The sequence below is a fragment of the Eurytemora carolleeae genome, unplaced genomic scaffold, assembly GCF_000591075.1.
Source record: "Eurytemora carolleeae unplaced genomic scaffold, Eaff_2.0 scaffold100, whole genome shotgun sequence".
NCBI lineage: Eukaryota > Metazoa > Arthropoda > Copepoda > Calanoida > Temoridae > Eurytemora > Eurytemora carolleeae.
Genome location: NW_019396048.1, coordinates 131,199 through 152,169, shown reverse-complemented (window position 1 = coordinate 152,169; position 20,971 = coordinate 131,199). Strand labels below are relative to the sequence as shown.

Sequence of the window (20,971 nt, the reverse complement as noted above, 5' to 3'; positions counted from 1 at the left end):
CAGTGTAGTATGATGTTCCTGAAGTAAATATTACAGTTGGAGTATGATGATCCTGAAATAAATATTACAGTAGTAGTAGTATGATGATCCTGAAGTAAATATTACAGTAGTAGTATGATGATCCTGAAGTTTTTTTAACTTTAATAATTTATTTTTGGATAAGGTAAATATTACAGTGTAGTATGATAATCCTGAAGTAAATATTACAGTAGTAGTATGATGATCCTGAAGTAAATATTACAGTTGGAGTATGATGTTCCTGAAATAAATATTACAGTAGTAGTATGATGATCCTGAAGTAAATATTACAGTTGTAGTATGATGATCCTGAAGTAAATATTACAGTTGGAGTATGATGATCCTGAAGTAAATATTACAGTAGTATTATGATGATCCTGAAGTAAATATTGCAGGTGTAGTATGATGATCCTGAAGTAAATATTACAGTAGCAGTATGAGGCCAGTCTCTTGAAAATATTGAGAAATATTGCACCCCCTGATCTTCATAGGCACTATAGACAGGATTAAAATTAAATTAACAAATGTTTTGAATTTTTTTTAAAAAATACCCTAAAAATCATACATTGTCGCCTTTCTACTTTTCTCAAATATAAAAATCAGTTTTGCTGAATGCTGATCTAATGTAAAACGTAAAAAATTCTGATTTTCAAAAATTAATCACTTTATAATATAATAAGAGAAAATAACCTTTGAAATGATGAGAGCACAGTTTGCTAGAACAATCTTCTCAGGAAAGGTGTTGTATACACTCATCCTAATAAAGTTGTCGGGCGTTTATATCAATACAATGAAGACGACTTTTCTATTAAAGTTTTCATTTCTATCAAACTTCTTCAAATTATAAGTTTACAAGTGAACAAAGAGAAGCTTTTACTTGATATATTCTCTTTGTATGCATGTTATATGTGTATCCATGCTGTTTGAAAGCTTGGTAAAAATAAAAAATTAAAACCTAAAGTCGTCTTCATTGTTTTTATAATAACGACGACGACTGTACTGTTATACAAAGAATTGATATAAAAAATTAAGATGTTTTTTTTGTCACATTGTCCCTTCGCATTTTTTTCAGATAATAATTGTTTTGGATATTATTATTCGATTATAGATATTCAATGCGTTTAATATTTTATTCAGTATGTCCCAATAAAAACAGGAATGAAGAGGCTTTAATGAATGACATAGGGTGTATCAAAAAGGTCGGAAGCAAGTGGACCATTCAGTCAAAATAATCTAAAACATTGAACCCTGGACAATTATGAAGCAACAAATGTACAATTGTCACTTTTATAGAGAAACCATAAATTAGTTTTTAAAAATCAAGACAAAGATATCTCACACCTTCTTAAGGCTTTTAAGGGTACTGTTGTGAATCGAATAAACAGCTCCGTCAATGGAGGGTCACTTGACATTACGCGTACAGTCCTTTAAAGAACAATATTCTAGGAGCTGTGGAGCTCCATATTCTAGGAGCTGTAGAGCTCCATATTTTAGGAGCTGTAGAGCTCAAAATTCTAGGAGCTGTGGAGCTCCATATTCTAGGGGCTCTAGAGACAAAGTGAATAAATACTAAAGTGGACCATACTCATAGTTGGATGACGACATTTTATGTCCCAAGTATATAGAAATATGTATATATATATATATATATAAATTGGTCTGTATACGGAGTGTACAGTGCAACAGAAGCTGGACTCCCTTTGTTTACAAACACAGACTTAGAATTTGTATTTAACTTAAATATAAGTTAACGTAAATTAAGATTTCAGAAGTGAATTTTAGCCATTTTACTGCACAATTAGTGAGATTTGAAACAAAACTAATCAGTTTTAAAGATAAATTCCTTTAGAATTAGAAGTGCCAGGCAAATTAATCAATGAATTGATTAAGCGACTAAATAGTATTTACATATAAACTACATGGAAACGTACAAAAAATTTTGATTTTAAATCGTGAAAATTTCGAAGTTCTATCTGAAGACGACATTTACATGGGTCTTTAGTTTTTTTTTCTAGTCTTTACTTTCCAAACGAAATCTTTTCTTGAAATTATTTCCAAACCAAATAAACCCTTATGGCCCAACCTGTCGTCGTTTCCTTAGTCTGTTCCACTTTAGTATTTATTCACTTTGCTCTAGAGATCCATATTCTAGGAGCTGTAGAGCTCCATATTCTAGGAGCTGTAGAGCTCCATATATTAGGGGCTGTAAAGCTCCATATTCTAGGAGCTGCAGAGCTCCATATTCTAGGAGCTGTAAAGCTCCATATTCTAGGAGCTGTAGAGCTCCATATTTTATAAGCTGTAGCGCTCCATATTCTAGGAGCTGTAGAGCTCCATATTCTAGGAGCTGGAGAGCTCCATATTCTAGGAGCTGTGGAGCTCCATATTCTAGGAGCTGTAGAGCTCCATATTCTAGGGGCTTTAGAGCTCCATATTCTATTAGCTATAGAGCTCCATATTCTAGGAGCTGCAGAGCTCCATATTCTAGGAGCTGTAGAGTTCCATATTTGCATGAAAAAACCTTGGAGATGAAACACTATAAAAAATTGCCCCTTTTTCTAAATGCCCATTTTTACTGAGACACCCTGTATAGTTTATAAAGAACCTGATAGAACCTCCTCCTTCAGCTTTAGACACCAGCAATTCATTGTCAGAAAAATCCTGAACAAAAAGTTTTTAAACCCTACTTTAAAAAAACGTAGGTAAAAAAAGCTATTCACGCCGTTTTCATATATTGACATTTTACTTGCATTACACTTTTAATTAAAGTATAATTTATGTTAGATTTGAATATTTTTAGTCATAATTCATCTTATAGTAGAACTTTTGAGAAGAACAAATTGCATTTTGAATTTATAAAATGTAATTAAATCAAAACTAGAGGAGCTACGAAGTCGCAAAGTTTTTTCCAATTAGATTTGGCCTTCTCTTAATTTCTTGAAAAAAAAATAAAGAAAGAAAAATTGAAAAAAAATTTTAATTTTTGCTATTCTTAAAAAATGTCAGCCCAATCGGTCCAGCAGTTTGTAACGTGTTGTTTTATTATATAGATTTATCTTTTCTCAAGTTCCCTTCATTCTCTTATAAGTTTCCTTCATGATATTAAAAATGTATCTTTTCTCTTTTAAGTTCCCTTCATGATATTAAAAATTTATCTTTTCTCTTTTAAGTTTCCTTCATTATCTACAACTTTTTTGACCATAACGTAAAGAAATGTTTTGTATCAGAAGGGAGCTTGAAAGTCTAACGTTTGAAAAATGAATCGTGATTTGATTGAATATCGTAACGAAAGGATTTCTATTTCAAAGTTCAACTTATAAAAAGTGTAACGTTGTATAACTGAAAAATGCATTACTGTTTATGAAAACGTTTTGAAACGTTTTCCCTCATAGTATAATGAACAATGCAACGTTGCAGAAATGGGTTATTATTTTAATAATCAGGAAACGAAAGTTTTTTTTACAGAGTAAAATTTCAATAATGTAACGTATAACATTTTAAAAAATGTAATTATGTAAATCAAAACGTTTCATAACTTTTCTCTGAATACTAAATTGATTAGTCTAACGTTAGATATATGTCTGATTAAAATGTTGTTCATAAAACGTTAGACTATATGAGGGCTGAGTTTTAATTTCAAAAGTGTAACAATAATTCTGTCAATCAAAACATTTCAAAACGTCTCTAATCTATCAATGTAAGAGATTCGACTGATGATTATAAGTTTCATTTCAAGTTGAAAGAAAATGAGTTTATGCCAAAAACTCTAATTTTCATTTAATATATCTTTGCAACCCGATCTCGTAGACCATTAATATTGAAATATACAAGGTTTAAACCATCGGGTTAGAAATATATAGGGATTAGTGAATTAGAAAAAAAAACTTAGTTCCTTTTTAAAGTGTAAACGAGTTTTTTGTAACATGCTATTAGTGAAAATTCAAATCTTATAAATGTTTCTTGGACATTAAAGGTTTTGATTTGCCATTGCTTAATGGAACTCACTAAAACTCTGGAAAAGAAATACGACATTAAGAAATTTTACAAATGCATTTTCTGTTAACAAGCAAATAATTTACTAATTGCAAAAAAATCAACTTATCAAGTTGCAATCAAGTGGAACGGGTCTGTGAACAAACAAAATTTCATGTTTATTTGACTACTTGAAATCATAACTTCAGTTGGCATGGTTCATGTTTTAGGTTGAAAAATTTAGAAATGTAAAAATATTTTATCAAATGGAAAATGCGTGTTATGTTTTATTCATCAATAGATTTTTATGAAACTTTAGAATAGAAAAGAAAACTGATTTTTAATCGATTTTTTTAAAAAGAAAAAAATGTTAAATAATTTTATTTCGCGTTGTTTGTGTTAAAAAAAATTTAGCATTTGTCTTACTATATTTGATATTTTTAACCCCAAATATGAACTCTGAAAACATTTTCATTGTGGTTTTAAAACTAAAGCTAATGTCGCTTTTTTACTCACTTTGTAAGTAACATAAAAAAAACACAAAAAGAACTAAAAATTCACCACAAATTTTAATCTTTGCAAGCTGGTGTTGTAGACTTTTGATATTTCAAGCTATGACTTCTGTTAGATAAGAATGTCTAAAGGAATTGAGTTGTTCACAAACTTATATTTCTAATCTCTATATCTTTGCTAACCAATGTTGTAGACCTTAGATATTTTAAACTATGACTTCTGTTAGATTGAAGACAAGGATCAGTCTGCATTGCGTAAAAAAGAAAAAATTAACCCTAAACTAATTTAAATTATTTAGAATTACTGTTCCTCATGCAAAAGTTGTTTGCCTTGCCGAATTTTAACTCATTTTATGAAGTGTCCAAAAACAGTCTATTTTTTAAGCTCGTCAAATACACGATGATAATTTCAAGTGATCCATCATTTAAAGAGGGCCATGCTCGATTCCCAATGATAACTTGTATACCTTTATCTGATTGATGATTTGAAAATTAGGAGTGTTTTCCTGTCTCGTATCTTGCAAAAAATAAATATGATACATCATTTTCTTGGAAATGTCATGCTGAATTCAGATTCGAAAACCATTTTTAAATATATTAAAATCTAAAGAAGTTATAAGAAGTTATGGCCAAATAACTGTACTAAATTCCGGTTTTTAAACTTTTTAATGTTTTTGATGAGTTTTTTAGCTCTGACTTTCTTAATTTTCAATTTTTTAAATGCTTTTCAGATTTGAATTTAGCATTGAATTTCCAAGAAAATGATGTATAACATGAAAATAAAAAATAATTTTTTTTTGTGGCCTTACGATGAAAACGCAGCGACTTCCGGTGGGCGGTTGGCTCTATTCCAATATTGATCACCCCTACTGGACAATGGACATGCCACTCCATAAATGGAAGGTCACTTGAAATTACGTCTCTAGTCCCTTTAAAACACACTATGAGTTGAAAGTCTAATGCTAAAAACTTTCATTTACACATTTTAAAAATCGTTAAACATAATAATATAATAACATCTTTAAATTGCATAATGCATATTCTTCAGCACATTCTCTAAAAAGGTTAACAATACAACAGCAACATACAGGGTGAGTAAAAATATGTAATTATCACGGAAAAAATCTTTCAATGCTTTCATTTAGAAACAATATTAATTTAATAAAGTGTAACGTTAGAAACATTAAGGCTTTAACATTTTAATACAACGCAACGTATAGAACATTTTTTCTAATCTTTCTTAGAAACGAAACGAATAAACAGTTTTGATTGTCAGTTGTAAAAAAGTGTAACAAAAAAGTGTTCACAATAACGTTTCGATAAATCGTAACGTAAGAAAAGGTGCATTTAAGTAAAATTTCTGAACGTAATTAAAAGAGTTTATATTGGAAAAGTTAAGATAAAACGTAACGTAACAAAAAATATTCATTGCACTGAAATGCATTGTAACGTACAGAACTATGCCCCAATGACGTTTTATCAAAGCAAAACGTTTGTCATCTTTTAGATCGTAAACCAAGTGAAAGTGTAACGTAAGGTCTCTGAAAATATTTACCTTGCATGAAAGTGGAACGTTAAAAAATTGTGGTTATATTACATAAGCATTAACGCAACGTTGGGAAAGTTTTTTAAACCATCAAATGCAAAAGCGTAACGGAGCTTACTGTTTCAATAACATTTACTAAAGCTTAACGTTGTATAAGGTATTCAAGTGCAGAAAATTCATTACGTAACGTTGCTCTATGCCATCAAATTTCATAATGTGCAACGTAACGTTTCAAACGTTAATACTTTTGATGAACACTATCGTAACGAAAGCTAAAATCTAGAAAAATCAAAACGTTGACATCTCTAGTAATTGAACTGAGAGAAAAGTATTACAGAATAAAAAATAGAATTCATTTGATACATATAAAACGTTCGCTTAAGACCGCTGAATAACTTGCTTTTCAAAATCAAGAGTCTGGATCATTCCAATAGATATAGAAAGCTTTTTTTGGCAAAAATAAAGTGTATGTAAAAAAATAAATTAGCAAAATTTGCTTAATTCAACAATTACATGTCAATTACAAATAGAATGGTTTTATCAAGCAACATCTGCTTATGTACCAAATCAATAATATCAACAAATATCATCGTTGTTAGTCATAAAGCTTTAAAAAAGGGATATGATTGATTTAAAATTCAGAATTTTAAACTGTGTGTCAAAATTTTAATGAAAATAGGGACATGATATGTGTGTGTCAATTACGTAATATATAAGAATTTTTAACCAAAAAGGCTTTTATACAAACACGGACCATTCGTGAACTTTGATCACAAGATTCGATTTTCTACAAAGTAGCTGATATAATGTTGGAAATTAAGGAATTTAAGATAAGTAAGAAAAAGAAATGATGTTTATAGAATGCAGGAAATTACTCCAAAACCTACAGAACTAATTCATTTTACGATTCACGTATGAAAACTGTTGTAAACCCCGAGTTTTATTCGGTCGACAGCAGAATTTAAAAGGCAATAATTGACTCTCTTAGTTCATATTTATTAATCTAAGTTTACTGATTCCATATTATATATTTAGGATATTAATATTCTGGACTGAACTCGACTTCCATGGCTAAGAGTTGTAACAGCTCCAGCCGCTGCTCCAAGATGAGAGACATATTGGGGACAAGCGCCAATTCCTGTTTGAGATGATGCTCCTCCTCGCTGTAGAGCATTCCACCATTGTTCTCAAATGCTTCTATTATTACTAGGCGTAACTCCTGCCATATAGCATCAATCCGGCCCCGCACCTTCTGCCTATTCTCCTTCACCAAGTCCACCTGTCCCTTGTCTGGTTGCAGGCCCAGTGCTCTCCACATCTTGGTGAACTTGTCTTCTTCTTCTCCGACATCTTCCAGGTTAGGAACCTCTTCATCATCCCCCTGCTGGGACTTCCTCTCCTCTGCTCCTATTCCATCCAGTTCATCTCTCTCATCATCTGCTCCATACTCTCCCTCATCTCCGGAGCTCTCGGACACCTCTGCAGCAGTGAGGGCGGGAACACCTGTTTCCAATTCCTCAGTTTCATCGTCTGAGGGTGGAACTGTGACTATCTCTATGGATGCAGTCACTATCTCAGTAGAGCTATCAGAGATGAACAGTGTCTCTAACTCTAATTCGCCGTCACTGTCTCCTTCCGTTACATCATCCGGAAGGGGTCCAGCCACGTTTGGACAATGTTCGATGTACTTGAAGAATCTAGACATCTTCACCTATAAGAAAGCTTTAATAACTTTATGGTATATTTGTTACTTAGCTATTAGTACAATTAGGAACTATCCAAGATTGGTTATATATATATATATAACTTTCACTAAGCTATTGGTCTTGCCTAGCGTTATGGGGCTTCCTTATTTAGCTTTGCGGAGCTATTAACTTTGCGGAGCTATCAACTCTGCTGAACTATTAATGTTGCGGAGCTGCTAGCTTTGTGGAGCTATTAACTCTGCGGAGCTATTAATTCTGCGGAGCTATGTATTTAGTTTAGCTATGCCGAATTATATGTATCCTTGCTTGTATGTATAAATATAGATATCTATAACTAGCTATTGATAGTTGACTGTATTTATCAGGCTATATTATGTTAATAGTCTGAATTATGAATCAATGTAACTTGGGAGCTGCACTTACCTAAGGTAGAAGATTATATCTATGTATAAGTCTTTCTACTATTAAGGTTCTTTGTGCACTGCCTGTTCCCGTTTGCTTTGATTCATTATATAGAGCGCTGGCTGCATTTTCTATATATATATATATATACGTAAATTCTAAGGTATTCCTAATCCGTTCCAGATTACAACAAAACTAATCCAAAAGAAAACAAATTCATATTTTGATCCTTTTCAATAAAACTTTTGAATTAAATGTAATTATGCACTCTATACAATGCACTTTACATTAAATGTAATTATGCACTCTGTACAATGCACTTTATATTAAATGTAATTAAGCACTTTATAATAGTAAATGCAACACAAAGCAAATTAAAAAACGTATTATCAAATTAATTTTTAAATGTAAAACTTTTTGACTATAAGCCTGAATTGTGCATTTCATAAAAAAAGAAATTGAGTTTCTGTCACAATCTCTAATTTTCTAATCCCTATATCTTTGCAATCCAATGTTGTAGACTATTTTAAACTATGAAATAATTTTAGCTTTAGAAATATCAAATGATTACAACATCGGCTTGCAAAGATATGAGGCTTAAAAAATTTGAGTTTTTGCCAAAGACTCATTTCATTTGTTAGTTTTAGCCACATTTTCTTAAACAAGCCGTAAAGGAAAATTTGATCGGAACTTTTGTGTGAATATCGTTAATCTTGAACCCTTGATATCGGTAAACATTTTATTAGATGGAGACAAATGCCTGATCCTCAAATTTAAAGTGTCCATATTGAATATCGAGATCAAGCGTTCAAAATTATCGATACTTTAAATAAAAAGTACGATCTCAGTTTCATTAAATCTATTTTTTCATTTTCTTGAGACTTTCCTTTCTACTTCTGTGCTAAACACTCGTTTAATTATTGCAAAATAATTGCAACCTCCCCCCCACAATATTCTGTTAATTACAACGTTTTATCCTTATTGCAAATGAAGAAACTAGTATATAATAAGTGCATTTACTGCATTCTAGCTGTTACGCTGTGTTGCATACAAAACTCAAGGTTTGAACAATTTTGCAATCAGCAATCACAAAAAATTACAAGATTTCAATGTCAAGTTCAGCGTCAGACAGGCTGACGTTATATAACAATGTTTTAACAGATGTAGCACGGCCCTTTTTTAAAAAAGTGAGTTTAGCCATTTATTTTTTAAGTAGACAATATTTACAAAAGGCTCAGAATAATAAAAATTATGATAAACTAACTCAAAGCTAATTGTTGTAATTGTATTGAACAAATGGTGATTGAAAATTAATTACTGAAATTATAATGTCTAACTTTTTTGAGTATTTTTAAATAAAAGCATTTAGAATATTGTCTCGCCACTTTTCCTATACAGCTGTCGGCGCTTTTATCAATGCAACGAAGACGACTTTTCAATTTAAACTTTTTCCAAATTACAAATTACATGTAAACAAAGAGAAACTGGTAATTGCCAGTTTTTCTCTTAGTTTCCAAGTTCATGTGTATCCATACTGTAGAAATAAAAATTGAAATCGATAGTCGTCTTCATTGTATTGATATATACGACGACAACTATATCAAGTCTCAGAACAAAAAAAAATGCGAAAACCTTAAACTTTTAGGAACTAACTAGTTAGGAGTTTACTACAGGTGGTGTTGAATATTTCATCATATTTAAATCAGGCTTAATCTCTTTTTTGTTACCTTTAGATTGTTAATGGTCGGTGAGATATGACTGAGCAGAATTTGTTTAAGTTTCATCTCCTCATGTATAATAATATCTGCACTTCTTCTTTTTCTAATTAGATAAAATTATTATTATTATTACTAAGATTTATTTTCACACACAAGTATAAAGTAATATAATTTGGTGTAGATACTTAAATGAATTTTTTTTTATTAAGTTTAATGAAATAATTCTTAATTTTCATTTTTTAATTTCATAAACAGTCTGTTTCAAAGTAATCTAGTGTGCAGTGTGTCAAAAAAAAATTTGATATACTGACATTTCGAACACAGTGAAATAAACTAATCAAAAATCAATCAATGATATTTACAATAAGTTAGCTGAAATATAGCAACAAAGGATTTGTAGCAAAACCCTGCAAAATTTTATTTAAAAATGAGTATATATAGGAAATTATTTGAAATGTAAACGTATTTTTTTCTTACTGGAAGGGTCAATTTAAATTAGGCATACGATCCCTTTAAATAGACTAAGAGATACAATCCCTTTAAATAGACTAAGAGATACAATCCCTTTAAATAGACTAAGAGATACAATCCCTTTAAATAGACTAAGAGATACAAGCCCTTTTAACTTTAGATCGTTTTTAAACAAATCCCAACCCTACTCTCTATTACTAAAATTACATAATTTTCTTCTCAATATATTTCACCAAAAACTTTGGCATCATCAGGAGTTCATCCTTACATATTAAATGACTTTATTTTACTTTTGATGACAAAAATAATCAAACTTGAAACTAGAATTTTTCTGTATTAACTGTACCCAATTTATAAAATTCAAAATTAAAAATATATTAAATTGTTTAAAAAAGGATATATCAGGAAAATTGGGAATTTATCTCTTGAAATAAAGAACAACTTGAAGTTGGATCAACAGTCCAGCTTTGAAGTCCCCCTGATGCTATGTACCCGTACTGTAAAGTCTCTTTAAGGTCTCCTGGAGAAATGTACCTGTACTGTACAGTCCCCTTAAAGTCCCTCAGATGAAATGTACCTGTACTGTACAGTCCCTTTAAGGTCCCTCTAATGAAATGTACCTGTACTGTACAGTCCCCTTAAAGTCCCTCAGATGAAATGTACCTGTACTGTACAGTCCCTTTAAGGTCCCCCTGATGAAATGTACCACTACTGTACAGTCCCTTTAAGGCCCCCCTGATGAAATGTACCTGTACTGTACAGTCCCTTTAAGGTCCCCCTGATGAAATGTACCTGTACTGTACAGTGCCTTTAAGGCCCCCCTGATGAAATGTACCTGTACTGTACAGTCCCTTTAAGGTCCCCCTGATGAAATGTACCACTACTGTACAGTCCCTTTAAGGCCCCCTGATGAAATGTACCTGTACTGTAGAAGACCGTCGTCAATGTTGTAGACAACTTCTTCATTCCCTCCATGTATCTCCATCTTTGCAAGTTCTAAAATTAACAAAGCTTTAAAGACAGTTTTTTCCACAAAATAAAATTTTCCTAACCCTACATCTTTTCGACGGCTTAAATATCAAAAGTTATACAACATCGGGTTGCAAGAATATAGGAATCATAATCCGTTAAAAAAGGTTGAGACTTTATTCAGTTATCTTTTATTTTTATCCCAGTAAGTGAGTGATTTTTAATTTATTTCTTTTCATAGTTGTCTTTCTTTCAAACTCAACCAAAGCCCGACGGTTTTCCTTATAAATGTACCCGTCCGACATTTGTACTGGTTCAACGTTTGTTACTATAGTCCGACATTAGTCCCAGTCCGACATTTGTACCAGTCCGACGTTTGTTAGTCCGAAGTTTGTACTGGTCCGACGTTTGTCCCAGTCCGACGTTTGTACTAGTTCGAAGTTTGTAAGTCCGACGTTTGTACTGTCCAACCTTTGTACCATACGACGTTTGTGGGTCCGATGTTTGTACTATTACCGTTATAAATGCATGAAAACCTGTTTAAAATGCATCAATACCTGCTTTGAATGCGTAAATACCTGTTTTAAATTCCTGAATATCTGTTTTGAATGCCTTAATACCTGTTTTAAATGCATGAATACAGCTGTTTTGAATGCAACAATACCTGTTTTGAACGCATTAATAACTGTTTTGAACGCATGAATACCTGTTTTGAAAGCATGAATTGCCTGATTGTTAGGCATGAATATTGTTGAATTATCCAGCTCTTTTAAAAGATTCTCTTCACTGTAAACAAGCAAATTGTCATTCTTAATTTCAAAATTTCAAAAATTCAATGGCAAATGTTAAAAGATAATGATAAACCTTATAAACTTATGCCAAAATTATTGAAAATACAGTTTCTAAGTTTTTGTGCTTAAAAAAATGGATTTTAAAATACTTCACTTAACATTTTATAATTTGAGTCGCTGTCCGGGGTTGCCCGTGGAATTTTGAAAATTTTCATATTTTTAGCCCTCGTCACCCCCACCATGACCCCCCCCCAAAAAAAAATCAGTCAATTTGGTTCAGCCGTTTTGCCAGTTGCAGCAATATATAAATGATCAAAATTTATTGTATAGATTATTAAAAACTTGTATTGCTTGTTTACCTGATTAAAGCTAAGAAATCAGTTCCTTCAAGATCTGCAATTGTTTCCTCAGTAGGCCTAGAAGAAATATTCATATTGAAATGTTTTGTTATTATTATTAAAATTAGGTGGAAAAAATAATCAAAACAGCCAAGAGCTTTTTTCCACCTAGTTGCTTTATACTTGTTAATATAATCATCTATTTGTAATTGTAAACTCGTTCTGTACACAGATACATGTATTTTAGCAATAAACTTTATCTTATTTTATCTTATTTTACTTTAAATGTCGAGACAAATGGTGAGCAAAAATTTTTCTGGGACCTCTCATGATACCTCAACCTCACATGTGTGGGATCATTACAAAAAAAATAGCACACCAAAATATAAAAACATAAAAGCCAAATTATCCAAATTTTATGAAAAATCTGCAGTTTTACAAAAATATCAGAAAATTTTTAAATTTTCTCTCTGTCAAGGAACTACATTAATCTAAATATATACTTTGCTTGTCTGGGTGTTTGTTTGGTTTGTATCCAATAAACGTCAAAACAGCTGAACCGATCCGGCCCAAATTTTATGTGGGACCTCGCGTGACCCCAGGGAAGGTTTGTCGATGATCGAATTTTCAAAAAATTGCTACTAACAAAATTCGATTTTTGAAATTTTGAAAATCCGCGAAATTTTTGTTTTTGTTTCACAATGTATGCAAAGAGAACATGTTCACAATTGAAATAGAAAAGCCTAGTGCTTTAAGATACTTTAAGGTTAAAATTAGATTATTTCTTAATAAATTGTAAAACGTAACCACTGAATGGCCGGGTATTATATTTAAATGGCAGTCAAAAACCTTTTGTAAGAACATAGCATGTGGTGCCGGTACGACTATAGACCTACTTAACCCAGCTGATTAGCTGATTAAAGCTGATTAGCAGTAAAATATCTCGAGTGTGGTATAGACTTTTCATATTTCAAATTATTAGATCTAACCGAATTCAAAGTTCTATAACGACATTGGCTTTCAAAATATAGGGATTAGAATTGTGGCAAGACTTCTGTCTTTAATTATTTGAAATCTCTATTTTATTTTAACTCTGACCTGATATCAAATTCCTCACAAAGATTGTTGTCTGTCAGCTTGAATCCGTGGCAGCAACTGAAACAAGAGAATACAATTCAGGGGATATTCGAATTCTATACTTTCTGAATAGGAAAGGGGAATTCATAGATTAGTATCAATACAGATTGAGCAGGATAAATTTTGTCTTTTCAAGATTTAGGATTTTTTAGTTCACAATTACCATGAGGCAGAGGCTCAAAGAAGTTACGCGTTGAATGACAAGACTGAGAGAAAGCAAACGCATAATTATAGTGTTCTATCTGTATTAATCTATGGGGAAATTGGTGTCGATACAGTGGTATCATTTCAATACAATGATAGCAACTTTTTTATCTAAGTTTTGATTGTTTACAAGTTTTTTTCCCTATTGCAAGTTTACAAGTTATTAAAGAGAAGCTTTTTTAGTTGACAGCTTCTCTTTGTTTCAATGTGTCTGTGTATTCATCTGTTTAAAAGCTTGATATATATTTAAATTAAAATCGACTGTCGTCTTCATTGTATTGATATGTGCGACGACGACTGTACTATTCTAAATCTCATTGCAGAGCACACTGAACTAGAAGGAGAAAGTTAAAATGTGACCTTGCTGTTACGACTTTATGACCTTTTCTAGCTTTAAATCTACTTATTTTTTGTAAAAAAAATAAATTAAGAAATTCTAAACTTTTATCCTCTCAATAACTTCAATGATTGAAAACATATGTTTAATTTAATTTAGACATTGAAAATAAATACAGTGATAATTTCTCCTTTGTTAATTTAGGCATCTTCTTAAGAAGAGTTTTTCTGAAACTCGAATCTTTAAATAAATCTTATAAAAAACTTTTAAAACTGAATCAAATTAGTTCTGCCATTTTTAAAACTTTTAAAAGTTTATCATTTATATTTAGACTGTACTTTTTATCTTCCGAAAATCTTAATGTCTCAATGGGATTTTTGATGGATTCAATGTTCGATCATGTTTTGCTCTTCTATGCTGTAAAAACCCAAAACTGTAGACTCTCAATTAGGGTTTCCATCAGAATTCCGGGTTACAGTTTGCGCACGGAAATGATCCGGAATTTTTTTCCGTTTTCATTATTTTCCGGAACGATTTTTTTTCATAAGTCGGAAATTTCCGGAACGGTGTTCCGGAATTACGGAGCGTTCTGTAATTCCGGAATTCTGGTTTACGCAACAAATTTCCGGATCCTTCCATTTCCAAAGTGGAAATTTTTTTCGGAAAAATGGAAACCCTATTCTCAATTATAAGATATCCCAAACATTCAAATTGACAAATTTAAAAGAAAGAAATTGAATAATAAGTCAATTATTTTTTCAATTGTACTATTCAGTGTTTTCCATACATTTCAAACTATGTCTCTGATAAAGTATATTTTCATTCATTAGTTCGGATAATTCTCTTAATTGATCCAATCAATTAATTTTATAATTTAGTTTTCAGAAACTGGTTTCTAAAATAAAATAGAAATACCAGAATACACTACATACAGCTATAAACCAGAAAACTCTGGAATAGGAAATTGAATTTAAAACTTAAGGCGCAAGTTATGACTTTAAATAGTCATATGAACATAAGGATTAGCGTTTGTGCAGTGTAAGCAGAACCATTTCATTAAATTAGTGATTAAATAACTTGCATTCATCAGCATCAAATGAACTTTAGTATTGTTTTAATGGCGTCTGTCTATTCTAGAGTTTACTGTTTATCCCTGTATATTGCGAATTACAGACTTCATAGGACACAGATAGATGTATAACAGCTCCAAAGCAATAGAATAAACTGATCATATTAAAAAAAAAAAACGGTTTAAGGTAATTAAAGTATGAAAAAGCGCACTAGCTTAAAAAAACTGGCAGGCTAGCTGAACATTTTTTGGGACACTGGCAGGCTTGCTGAACAATTTATAGGACACATGGCAGGCTAGCTGAACATTTTATGGGACACTGGCAGGCTAGCTGAACATTTTATGGGACACTGGCAGGCTAGCTGAACATTTTATGGAAAACTGGCAGGCTAGCTGCAACAGAAAAATGTAAGGAAACTTGCAGCCTAGCTTTAATAGAACAATGTAACTAGTTAAATATGTACGGGGTTTTTCCGATTTCCTTGTAGAATACCTAAATGTTGTTTTGATTGTTTTGAGTTCTCCATCTTCTAGAATGGATTGACTACATTGATGAAAGCCTTCCCTATCCTCACATTTAGAAATCTAAAGAATAAAGAAACTAATTACTGTTTTCTAATCCTTAGCAACTATTTATTTTGGCGTGACAGACTTATCTCAATGCCTAGTTATGAATTAATGATTTTGATACCACACTGCACACTTGGCCTCGGTCTTATCCAAACCAAACCTCAGTGAATTTATAACAACAATACGGAGTGAAATGCATGAAAGTGAAAACCTGATCTGTGCTTTTATTTGTTGTCTAGACAACAAATAAAATGTAAAAACACATTTTCGTATCAAACGGCAAATAAGGATTAAATAGATTAAATACAAACAGATAAGAGTTCATAATTACAGTATTTACATGGCGATGCTAATATTATTTGGAAGGAAAACGCAACAACTTTCCTACAAACAAACTATCAGCTCTGAAGATTCATGTACTAGATTTATATTTAACCTGTAATTGTATATTCGTGCCAGGACTGTAGTTTACATCAATACCCTCCAATCCTTGACCTGACATAACCTAGACAATATACATTAGTTCTAGTATAACTGTAATTTACATCAATACCCTCCAATCCTTGACCTGACATAACCTAGACAATATACATTAGTTCTAGTATAACTAGTTTACATCAATACCCTCCAATCCTTGACCTGACATAAACTAGACAATATACAATAGTTCTAGTATAACTATAGTTTACGTCAATACCATCCAATCCTTGACCTGCCTTAACCTAGACAATATACATTAGTTCTAGTATAACTGTAGTTTACCATCAATTCCCTCCAATCCTTGACCTGCCATAACCTAGACAATATTCATTAGTTCTAATATGACTGTAGTTTGCATCAATACCCTCCAATCCTTGACCTGACATAACCTAGACAATATACATTAGTTCTAGTTTAACTGTAGTTTACATCAATACCCTCAAATCCTAGACCTGACATAACCTAGACAATATACATTAGTTCTAGTATAACTGTAGTTTACATCAATATCCTCCAATCCTTGTTTGTAAAATAAATTTGTTAGATTTTCTATTTAAGATTCCAGAAAAAAAGATTTATTTTAACATCATCTATATTTATAAAATAGTAATCTCTATTTGCCAAATATTTGGTTGTTTGTATGTCCAATCATAAATCCGAACCGATTTGCCTCAAATTTTGATTTGGGAACCTGGATGAATCTAAGGAATGTTCTATTCTATGTTTGGTGGTTTTTTTTTGGCAAAGTGTAAAAACGGCTAACGTTTTAATTTTTTTTTCTAAAAGTTTGACAGAAAATGTATGTATTTGTATGAAGATATTTTAAAGTTTATCAAAAAGCAACAGAAAAACCAAAACGATGAACAACACAAGTTGAACGTTATTTTTTAAAATCTTAACTCGCCAATCAGTTGCATAAAGCCGTATTTCCATTTACGCAATTACGCAATAGTTCAGTAATAGTTTGCAATAAAACATAATTTAAATGCATCAACTTAAAAACTTGTTTTGAATTTGATCTTATCTAAAAATTACCTCTCTTTCAACGCAAACATTTTCTCCCTCCCACCAGGACCTAGCATTAATATTTGCATACAGTAGTCACTGCAGAGTACTATACAAGGATGCACAAATAATTTGGACGCAAATTGAGGACGCACATTAAGAATGCAAATTGAGGACGGTACATTGAGAATGCACATTGAGGACGGTAAATTTAGAACGCACATTGAGGACGCACATTTAGAATGCACATTTAGAACACACATTGAGAATGCACATTGAGGACGCACATTGAGAATGCACATTGAGAATACACATTGAGAATGCACATTGAGAACGCACTTAGAGAATGGTAAATTTAGAACGCACATTGAGGACGCACATTTAGAATGCACATTTAGAACACACATTGAGAATGCACATTGAGGACGCACATTGAGAATGCACATTGAGAATACACATTGAGAATGCACATTGAGAACGCACTTAGAGAATGCACATTGAGGATGCACATTTAGAATGCACATTTAGAACACACATTGAGAATGCACATTGAGAATACACATTGAGAATGCACATTGAGAACGCACTTAGAGAATGCACATTGAGGACGCACATTGAGAATGCACATTGGAAACATTGAGAATGCACATTGAAATCGCACTTAGAGAATGCACATGGAGGACGCACATTGAGAATGCACATTGGAAACATTGAGAATGCACATTGGAAACATTGAGAATGCACATTGAGAAGGCACATTGCAGAAGCACATTGAGAATGTAAAATTAAAATGCACATTGATGACGAAAATTGAGGACACAAATTGAGAATGCACATTGAGGACAGTAGATTGAGAATGCACATTGAGAGGACGCACATTGAGAGGACGCACATTGAGAGGATGCACATTGAGATGACGCACATTGAGAGGACGCATATTGAGAGGATGCACATTGAGATGACGCACATTGAGAGGACGCATATTGAGAGGATGCACATTGAGATGACGCACATTGAGAGGACGCATATTGAGAGGACGCACATTGAGATGACGCACATCGAGATTGGAAGATTGGAAGATGCAGATTGTTTGCCCAAAAGTGTGACATACAGCCTACAGGGTTACCCATAAAGGGCATGACTGTAAAGACGACCGCAAACTATTTAAATATGATGAATCCACGGTCAAATTAAGTCATCTGCCTTGAACATTTGTATGGCTTGTTTAATGATTCGGCAATATACATGTTGTACAGTCGTCTCTGAAGTCTCATCCTTTGTGGGTAACCCTGTACATAAATACGATAAATATTATATATTAACATTGGGATTGCTTACGGTCTAATTCTGTTGAATATTCCAAATATATTTGAGTCTATTCTTGGCATTCCTCCAAATATTTCACTTGTCTGCTGTAGTGAATCATCTCCAAACCTTCCTACAATTAAAGGGAGCTGCAAGCCTAATTAGAAAGAACCTTCCATTTAAAGAGGGGCGTCCAAATTCACAACGGTACCCTTTCAACCTTTGACTGATCACTCCAGTATGCTGAGTCCATTAGCGCCTGATCCAATCAGGCTTCAGTGATGATGTGTTTGTTGTCTATTCTGAACCAATAGAAATAGTTTGGCGGTAACATCTATCTTTCTTTCTATTATCCAATCAGAGTTATGAATCCTTTAATCGCGCTAACAGTAAATGGAAATAGTAACTTCTACTAAAGCTATGGTGGGATCACTGTAACCTGAGAAATGTTAGTATACATTACATGCCTTGCAGAAAATTTTAAACTCCTTCTGTAAAGCATAAAAGTTTACATGTTTGAGAAATTAAACAACATACTGTACAATTCATTATGTAATGTATGTACACGGGAAAAAAAATAAACATTTTGTTTAAAGAACTGATTATTTTTGCTAAACATGAACAATTTTGCTGTTGAAAATAAGCGAGTTTTTTTGTTGAATATGAGAGATTTTTGGTCGCCTAATCGGGTGCATGGCATCCAACTTTTTTATCCGATTAGGCGACTTTTATCGTTCAATTACGACTTTTAAATTTAGAGTGCACTTACCAATTCCTTGAAATGTATCATCAAGTATGGAGGAAAATCTTCCAGCATTTTCATTGAAAATCTGCGAAATATCTTCAGCACCAGTGTTCATCATGTTTGAGATATCAGCTGTTTTTTCATGGAACATATCAGAGAATTCTTCAGCACCCTCGATCATACTCTCAGACATACCTTCTAGATCTGAACTCCATCTAGCGGATAATTCTCGCATTTTAGCGTCTGCTGGACCACCATATCTAGTACATAAAGTACAAAATTATCTAAAAATGGCTTTATTGTACTTGTTGTTTCTCTCTGGCTTATGCTAGTTTAAAGTTGAGAAAGTTATGTAAAAGAAATTTGATAGATTAACGTTGGAACTTTTACATTGTTAATCCTAACACAAACCACTAATCCGCATCTTTTTTGTTTCGACGGATTTGTTAAATTCTTTTGGTTGTCATTGAAGGTCAACCAAAGAGAGCTTTGTCTACTGTCAAAATGCCGGCGAATCAGGAAAAAATTGAGATAACAAAAATATTGGTTAGCTGTTTTTATGGATTATTTTCTTCTGCTTCAAATTAATCCAATGTTAATATCAGTTTAGTCACTTTATACAAACGTTTTAATCACTGACAAACGTTTAATTAGCTCAAGCTATTTTGTTACCTTGCATGAAAGTTTTCCATGGCCTTGTTAAGCTGTGAAGAGGCTTTTTTAAATGATTCATCAAACTGTTGTCCTGAAATGTGGTTTAGAATTAATAAAAATAGTAAGCATAAAAAACGTCGGATACATATTTTTTGTTTTGTTTTTAAGACTGATTTATTTTGATTGATGATTTTACGCCTTTTAAAAGCCATTTCCACTCTATTTTCTTTACCTAAATTAGACTGTACGGATTGCATATTGTTAAAGGATTTTTGAAACCATGTTTCAGTAGAGGGTTTGCTCAGGCACCCTCCAACCAGTAGCAGTAGGTGCACCAGGAGTATATTCATCCTAGGATATTTCACATCAACATTTCTACCATACAAGTTATGTTTTGAGAACTGTACATATAAGCACATTATAGTATACATACCTCTTTAAACAACAATATATAAGTATATGTACGGATCTTATTCTTAGAAGAGTCGGTTGATAACTAACAATATTTACAATTGACAATTTCCTTAATTGACAGAAAATCATGGTCCCTGGCATAACACAAATATGAGGATTCCTCTTCGTTAAATTATGAAATTTAAAATGCTTCATGCTGTAGTTAGTTTCCTGAGCTTAGGATGACTCAGGGTGTTCCAAGGTGATCCAGGGTGTTTCTTGCTTTCCAAGGTCCCAGGGTGTTTCAGAGTGTTCCAGGGTGATCCAGGGTGCTCCATGGTGATCTAGGGTGTTTCATGTGTTCCAGGGTGATCCAGGGTGTTTCATGTGTTCCAGGGTGATCCAGGATGTTTCATGTGTTCCAGGGTGATCAAGGGTGTTTCATGTGTTCCAGAGTGATCCAGGGTGCTCCCGGGTGATCCAGGATGTTTTATGTTGTCCAGGGTGATCCATGGTGTTTCATGTGTTCCAGGGTGATCCAGGGTGCTCCAGGGTGATCCAGGATGTTTTATGTTGTCCAGGGTGATCCAGGGTGATCCAGGGTGTTTCATGTGTTCCAGGGTGATCCA

The 20,971-nt window shown here is 32.6% G+C and overlaps 2 protein-coding genes across 2 annotated transcripts in view; both read right to left on the bottom strand.

Annotated features, from left to right (window-relative positions):
* The window catches only part of LOC111703446 (transforming growth factor-beta-induced protein ig-h3), a 28,274-nt gene extending 7,716 nt beyond the window's left edge, over window positions 1-20,558 (bottom strand). The window contains exons 1-15 of the mRNA XM_023475386.1: window positions 20,383-20,558; window positions 20,182-20,300; window positions 19,968-20,040; window positions 19,320-19,555; window positions 18,584-18,683; window positions 17,276-17,315; window positions 16,197-16,265; window positions 15,684-15,775; window positions 13,542-13,598; window positions 12,465-12,521; window positions 12,021-12,100; window positions 11,266-11,341; window positions 9,884-9,977; window positions 2,624-2,679; window positions 709-775 (exon numbers count right to left, since the gene is read on the bottom strand). Of these exons, the coding sequence (XP_023331154.1) occupies window positions 709-775; window positions 2,624-2,679; window positions 9,884-9,977; window positions 11,266-11,341; window positions 12,021-12,100; window positions 12,465-12,521; window positions 13,542-13,598; window positions 15,684-15,775; window positions 16,197-16,265; window positions 17,276-17,315; window positions 18,584-18,683; window positions 19,320-19,555; window positions 19,968-20,040; window positions 20,182-20,300; window positions 20,383-20,558 (1,392 nt within the window). The remainder of the gene's footprint in view (window positions 1-708; window positions 776-2,623; window positions 2,680-9,883; window positions 9,978-11,265; window positions 11,342-12,020; window positions 12,101-12,464; window positions 12,522-13,541; window positions 13,599-15,683; window positions 15,776-16,196; window positions 16,266-17,275; window positions 17,316-18,583; window positions 18,684-19,319; window positions 19,556-19,967; window positions 20,041-20,181; window positions 20,301-20,382) is intronic.
* On the bottom strand, window positions 7,024-8,355 carry LOC111703523 (uncharacterized). The gene is made up of 2 exons (XM_023475488.1): window positions 8,178-8,355; window positions 7,024-7,759 (listed from the first exon to the last, which is right to left on the bottom strand). The coding sequence occupies exon 2, from the start codon at window positions 7,751-7,753 to the stop codon at window positions 7,088-7,090; it is 666 nt and encodes a 221-aa protein (XP_023331256.1). The 5' UTR covers window positions 7,754-7,759; window positions 8,178-8,355; the 3' UTR covers window positions 7,024-7,087.
* Window positions 20,559-20,971: the final 413 nt, after the last annotated feature.

Coding starts and splice junctions, on each gene's coding strand:
- LOC111703523 (XM_023475488.1), bottom strand. CDS start 7,753: ATGTCTAGATTCTTCAAGTACATCGAACATTGTCCAAACGTGGCTGGA.